This window comes from Lathyrus oleraceus, chromosome 4 (genome assembly GCF_024323335.1).
Source record: "Lathyrus oleraceus cultivar Zhongwan6 chromosome 4, CAAS_Psat_ZW6_1.0, whole genome shotgun sequence".
Taxonomy (NCBI): domain Eukaryota; kingdom Viridiplantae; phylum Streptophyta; class Magnoliopsida; order Fabales; family Fabaceae; genus Lathyrus; species Lathyrus oleraceus.
The window spans coordinates 318,699,844-318,707,170 of NC_066582.1; the positions used below are offsets into that span (position 1 = coordinate 318,699,844).

The 7,327-nt window shown below is 38.9% G+C and overlaps 1 protein-coding gene and 1 non-coding gene across 2 annotated transcripts; one reads left to right on the plus strand and one right to left on the minus strand.

The window, feature by feature from the left end:
* Positions 1-2,315: 2,315 nt before the first annotated feature.
* Positions 2,316-3,443, plus strand: LOC127137267 (uncharacterized). Its single transcript, XM_051063737.1, has one exon. It carries the CDS (start codon positions 2,316-2,318, stop codon positions 3,441-3,443), a length of 1,128 nt encoding a protein of 375 aa, XP_050919694.1.
* On the minus strand, positions 2,700-2,806 carry LOC127076934 (small nucleolar RNA R71). Its single transcript, XR_007786946.1, has one exon. It is a non-coding gene; the product is annotated as a small nucleolar RNA R71 (small nucleolar RNA).
* Positions 3,444-7,327: the final 3,884 nt, after the last annotated feature.

Sequence of the window (7,327 nt, forward strand, 5' to 3'; positions counted from 1 at the left end):
TGCCAATTATGTCTAAATCCCACCCTCTGAAAGACCATGGCTTTACTATCGAATGCAACTCACTAGCAGACACATGTTGGATACTTGAATGCTTATGGAACTCTTGGGAACCTTTGGTGCTGTTTATGCAATCTTTCAACATAATTGGCCAATATACACCCATCCGACACAACAACCACTTCATCTTATGACTAGCTTGATGCGAGCCACATGATCCCTTATGCACCTCAGATATTGCCAAGTAAGCTTCACTTTTCCCTAGGCATTTGAGGAGAATTCCTTCAGGATTCTTTTTAAATAATTCGTTACCCATCATTACATAGCTCGAAGCTTTGTATTTAATTTTTTTATGGGTTGTCCCCATTGGGTTTGCAAGTATTCCACTATGGGTTTTCACCAATCTTTTTCTGACATTAAGTCAATGGTCAAAACTTCATAGCTCATACCTCTGTCAAATTCCAAAGCGTCTAGATATTATAAATCTTCAGGTTTATGTGCCCCTTGAAGTTTTGACATTGACGAAATGTCTAGAACATTTTCGTTTGGGACCAAATTTTTCTCTAATCTCGACTAAATCTTCTAGTCTCTCCTTCAAAATCTTATATCTAGAGGCTATTTGAGCCAAATCGTTAGCCTCATGATTCTCTAATCGAGGTATTGATAACAAGAAATCGTATCGTGCTTTTAGGCTTATTTCACATGTTTTTATGTATTTTATCGCCTTTTACTCCCATTTGATTTGTTTTACAGTTGTTAGCCGATTTCATTGGAGATTTGGAAGCCTTGCGAAAAATGAGCTAAAAAGGATCTAAAGAGGAGAAAAAGAGTTAGATTTGGCCATTTTGAGCAAATGGCGTTCGCCACCTGCTAGATAGAATTCGCCATTGAACTACCTGCCACGTTATTTAATCAGCAAGGTAATGGCGTTCGCCATTGCCCTAATGGCATTCGCCATTGTCAAGCAGAAACATAACTGTGCTAGTGGGAAGTTTTCTCAACCATCATTTCCTCCACTAGGTCTACACGTCCCAAGTGGTTGCCAAGGGTTTAAACTCTATATATATGGCCATTTTTGGAGTGTGGAGGATCCATCGAATTCGCACGGAAGCTTTATCAAAATTCCTTCTTAGTTTTAGGCAGAAAATTACTTGCAAAGTGACAATAACTCATATCGAGGGATTGTCATGCCTTTTTTATTTTTCTGTAACTTTTGTACTTTGGATCAAGAACAAGATTGCCGCCATTTTCAACTTCAATTTAATTCAAGTTTCATTTTACGTAATTTCAGGTTTTTTTTACCGCTTTTAATATTTGTATGCTTTACTGTTTTTCATTACTTGCATGTCATGTTATTCTCAGTTTTAAAAGATTTAATCATGTTGTTTTCAATTAATATCATGCCTTGCTAAATTATCCTAAGTCCGGCGTATGAGGACCATCGTTACCGACGAGACTCGATAGAAATAATAGGTGTGAATATATGATTTAATTATGTTCTGGATTTAGTTTCCAAATGTATGTTTTATTGTTTTGGCACGAGAGTGAAGAACAAATCAAGGTTCAGTCTGATAGCGCGAGAGTGTGAGGAAGGAACCGGATAGTGGAAACTAGGCATCGATCCTAAAAACAGCGAGAGTGCTTTAGACATCGTTTAGGATCTCATTTACTTTCAAAATACTCTTTCTAATTAGAACGGGCAAGCGAGAGCAAAATCCCGTGGTTAGGAGGTGTGGCCTTTGTCGATAGCACTAAAGTGTGAGACGGGACCTTTAAGTCGATATTTTCTACATAACGAGTCGTATTTAGTGACCGAGTTCTACCTAAGTCCTTAGGAACACGAAATCCATATTTTGGCCTCGTTTTATCATAACTTTTAAACCTTTAGAAATTAGTATCTTTATTTACGTTCATAACCTTTTAACCTTTAGCCTTAGCTTTGCACTGCAACGATAGATAACATTATCTTGACTGTTAGTCTCTATGGGTTCGATAATCTTTTAAAACTGCACGATAGACTGTGAACTTGCAGTCATCATCCGACAGACACGTTTATCTCGATCAAGTTTTTGGCGCCGTTGTCGAGGACTAATTTAGTCAATATTGTGATTCCTTTGTTGCGCAGTATAGACTAAGGCAACAAATTTTATTTTTCCTTTGTCGATTGTATGCCAAACACTCACTCTCAGAGCAAGGATTTAGAGCAACAAATTAAAGATATCGAGTGTTATCTTAATCTAAAATGCGGAATCAACATTTTTCATATTAAATACGATCTTCTAGATCCTATTATCCCAATTTCAGAGCCATAACCAATTATGGTTGAAAGACCACAAAACCGTCGGTTGAAGTATTATGTTATTCCATCGCAAGTAGAACTACATAACAACATTGTTGCCCCTGCCATCGATCGAAACAATTTCGAGTTGAAACCTTCGCTTTTATCAGCCATTCAACAAAACCAATTTTCAGGTAGTCCTACAGACGATACTAACTTGCATTTGTTAGTGTTTGTGCAGTACGCAAACACAATAAAAGCAAATGGTGTCATTCAAGAAGCGATTAGACTACATCTTTTCCCTTTTTCCTTAAGAGATAGAGCTAGAGCTTGGCTCCAATCTCTACCTTCAAACTCTGTAACCACATGGGATGAGTTGAAAAAAGTCTTCTTAGCCCGATATTTTCCACCAAGCAAGACGGCTATGCTAAGAGCTCAAATAAATGGATTTAAGCAAAAAGATAATGAATCTCTTTTCGACGCTTGGGAAAGATACAAGGACATGATGAGAATTTGTCCACACCATGGACTAGAAGAATGGCTGATTATCCATACTTTCTACAATGGTCTGCTGTATAACACTAAGATGAATTTAAGCATTGTCATTGGCAGTGCTCTAATGAATAAACCGTATGACGAAGCCTATGAACTGATAGAGAACATGGCTCAAAATCATTTCCAATTGGGAGGTGAATATGCTGCTGTAGAAAAAGCAACTCGAAGAGGAGGAATATACGAAGTTAATGGCATAGACTGTGTCAATGCTAAAGTGGATGTGTTTACTCAAAAGATTGAAAGCTTGACCATAACACCAGCAGCAACCATAACTGCCATAACACCAAACTGTGAATTATGTGGAACCCCTGGGCACACTAACGATGATTGTCAGTTATTGGTTGGTGTTCCCACCAACCAAATAAATTATGCTCAAGGAAACCCTTATTCAAACACTTATAATCCTGGTTGGAGAAACCGTCTGAACTTTTCCTATAAAAGTAACAATGCTTTGTATCCACCAAACTCATCACCTGCTATCCCACCTGACTATCAGAAAGGAGCTCTAGTTGCTCCACAAGCACCTAGAAAGTCAAATCTAGAGATCATGATGGAAAACTTTAGAAAGTCAAATCTAGAGATCATGATATGGCTACACATAACAAAATGTTAGAAACCCTGATCTCCCAAGTAGCCCAACAACAAGATGTAATAGCAGTCCCATCTAGAGCATTTCCTTGTCAACCACAACCAAACCCAAAAGGTCATGCTAACACTATCACACTTCGAAGTGGAACAACATTAGATGAACCAATTGACCCAAGAATCTAAAATCCAGCCATGTATCAAAATTTTGGTAAGGGAACTGAAAAGGTAAACGAACCAACCAAGGATGGAAAAGAAGACGAAAGCGGAAAGGTGAAAGATAAAGAACCACCTTATGTGCTCCGCTACCATACAAACCACCTATACCTTATCCCCAATGACTTGTTAAGTCCAAAAATGACGGAGAATTCAAGAAATTCATAGAACTTCTGAAGCAACTTAATATCATTATACCATTCACAGAAGCCATTAAGCAAATGCCTTCATATGCTAAATTCCTTAAAGAAATTCTATCCAATAAGAAAAAGCTTGAAGAGGACAAAACTGTTATGCTTACCGCTGAGTGTAGCACTATTATTCAGAACAACATGCCTCATAAACTGAAAGATCCAGGTAGTTTTTCCATACCATGTGTAATTGGAAAGTTTATCATAGACAAATATCTATGCGATTTAGGATCCAGTGTTAGTTTAATGCCCTTATCCACATGCAAAAAACTCAATCTAGGAGAATTAAGACCAACAAAGATGTCTCTACAACTAGCTGACCGTTCTGTCAAATTTCCAGTATGTATGCTAGAGAATGTTCCCGTTCGTATAGGCCAACTCTATATTCCCGCCGACTTTGTAATAATGGATATAAAGGAGGATTCCCACATCCCTATTATTTTAGGAAGACCCTTTTTAGCCATAGCTGAAGCCATCATAGATATGAAGAAAGGAAGGCTAACATTCGAAGTTGGAGAAGAAAAAGTTGAACTTCTCTTAGCTAAATTCCTACAAGCACAAGCTATAGATGAATCATGTTGTTTCTTAGACGTCATCGACGAATGTGTGAAAGAAATATAGAAGGAACCATCTAAGTATACTCAAGTACTAAATATTCCAGCACCTCCTTTATTTGAAGACGATAATTGGCGTGAGCCATACGTAGATGACAGTTTGAGAGAATGTCTAGCACTAATACCAAATCCAATTCCATTCCCAAAGAAAACTTCAATAGAACTCAAACCACTACCTAAAGATCTAAGGTACGAATTCCTATATACCGAGCTTGAAAGACCAGTTATAGTCAATGCTGACTTAGGACAGATAGAAACCGAAAAGTTACTCCATGTCTTAAGAAAATATCCAACAGCTCTAGGCTATAACATCTTCGACTTAAAAGGAATAAGTCCCTATATATGTATGCATCGCATTATGCTGGAGGAGGACTGTAAAACCTCTAAGGAGCATCAGAGAAGAGTAAATCCTATCTTGAGTGATATAGTCAAAAAGGAGGTACAAAATCTATTAGAAGCAGGAATTATATACCTGATATCTGGCAGTAACTGGGTCAGCCCGATACATGTCGTTCCAAAGAAGGGAGGTGTTACCGTTGCTAGCAATGAGAAGGGAGAATCTGTAGCAAAAAGAACTCAAACTGGATGGAGAATGTTCATAGACTATAGAAAATTAAATAAATCCACTCGTAAAGATCACTTTCCATTACCTTTCATTGATAAAATGCTTGAACGACAGGTTAAACATTCTCACTTTTGCTATTTAGATTGATACTCAGGATTTTTTCAAATTCCTATCCATCCTGATGACCAAGAAAAGACTACTTTCACATGTTCTTATGGTACATTTGCCTATCGACGAATGCCATTTGGACTGTGTAATGCCCCTGCTACATTTAAGAGATGCATGATGTCGATCTTTGTTGATTTTATAGACAACATAAGGGAAGTATCTATGGATGACTTCTCTGTTTGTGGTCAAAGATTTGAAGGATGTCTTTCAAAACTAGAAATGGTACTTGAGAGGTGTGTTAAGGTCAATCTCGTATTAAATTGGGAAAAATGTCATTTTATGGTCCGACAAGGAATTGTACTTGGACATGTCATATCCGATCGCGGGATTCAAATGGATAAAGAAAAAATTAAAATTATAGAACATCTTCAACCTCCAAAAACCGTTAAAGAAATTCGCAGTTTCTTAGGACACACCGGTTTCTACCGACGATTCATTAAGGATTTCTCTAAAATAACTAAACCACTAACGGGCTTATTAATGAAAAATGTTGAATTCATATTCGAAGAAGAGTGCTTAAAAGCATTTGAATATCTAAAAAGTGCTCTTATCACCGCACTCATTATGAAACCACCTGATTGGAGTAAGCCATTTGAGATAATGTGTTATGCCAGTGATTATGCCGTTGACGCTGTCTTAGGATAAAGAGGAGATAAAAAGCTTCATGCAATTTATTATGCAAATAGAACTCTATCTATTGTATAGTTTGTTTCTCATTTTTAGTATTTGTTAGATAAACTTGGGAAAGTGTCAATAATATCGGTACCGTCCTAACACCATAAACCCCCTAAGTATGTGACATTGATTTAAATAACCATTATGCCAAGACCTTAATTCTAAGTTTCTTTAAGTAGCCCCTTGAGTATTTTATACTAGCAGTCAACACCATCCTAATGCACACATGAGTAAGGAAGCCAATGCAAACAAGTGTATGATCTCAAGCCCAAAAATTAAAAAAAAAATACATTTAATGAATAAAACATGTGATAAGATTTGTCCCTTCTAAGTTAGGGGATCCTCACCCGGTCGTTTAGCCCAACGGTACGAACTCTTAAAATTTCAGTTAATACTTAAGCAAAATTTGCTAAGTGTCGCATTACGCGAAAAACCGGCGGGGAAACGAAACAACAGAGCTGCCACCGTGCGTTATTTATCCCAAAGGAGGGAAAGGAAACGCTCGAAGTAAACCTGGAAAAGACATGGTCTCGCGACCAGAGAGAGAGATGGGATCGGGAGTCGGTTATGCAAAGGGAAGGTATTAGCACCCCTACGCATCCGTCGTACTCGACAGGATCCACGCACAAAAGAATAGAAGAAAGGTTGCTAAAGACTGCTCACAAACTGCACAAGGCTGGAAGGAATTACAGAAAGACAAGAAGCGGGACTCGGTAGGATATCGCATCCTGGGCCTACGTAGCCTGTCATACACAGACATCAGATTCGAAGTAGTTCGGGACAGGGGAAACGTGGTCGCTAGGATGTCGCATCCTATGCATACGTATCTTCTCTAACCAGAGAATCAGAGCACTCGTAGCTCGGCTAACGCACGCCAAACAAAACACCAACAGGACACCGACTGCCAATCGCTGGACTTACGTCAGACTCCACACAAACAGGCAAACCTGGAAACCGAATGCCAATCGCTAGACTTACATCAGACTCCGAACCAACAAACACACACAGGAAACCAACTGCCAATCGCTGGACTTACGTCAGACTCCTACAAACAAACGAGACACAGGAAACCGACTGCCCATGGCTGGACTTACGTCAGACTCCAAACACACACAAAGGGTTGAAAAAGAAAAAGGGTGCCCAGAGAGATCAACTCATCTCCTGCCTACGTACCTCATCTAGTATGAGGATCAGGGCGACGTAGTTCCCCTTAACAGGGAAAGTACTTCTAACCTAAACAGATACGAAGGGAGACACAAACTACTAGGGAGACTACGACTCGAGCCTAGAAGTTGTCATGCATACGATCCCTATGTTAAGGTTCCTATCTAACTTGCACAGGAAGCAAGCTAGCCTAAACAGCACAATCAATCAAAAGCATAAAGGCAAGCACACACACTATATGCAAACAGATGGGCTCACACAAGGCTAGGCTTTAGTCAAGGGGTCATGTCAACCTCGACAAACAAGCCAACTGGGAAAG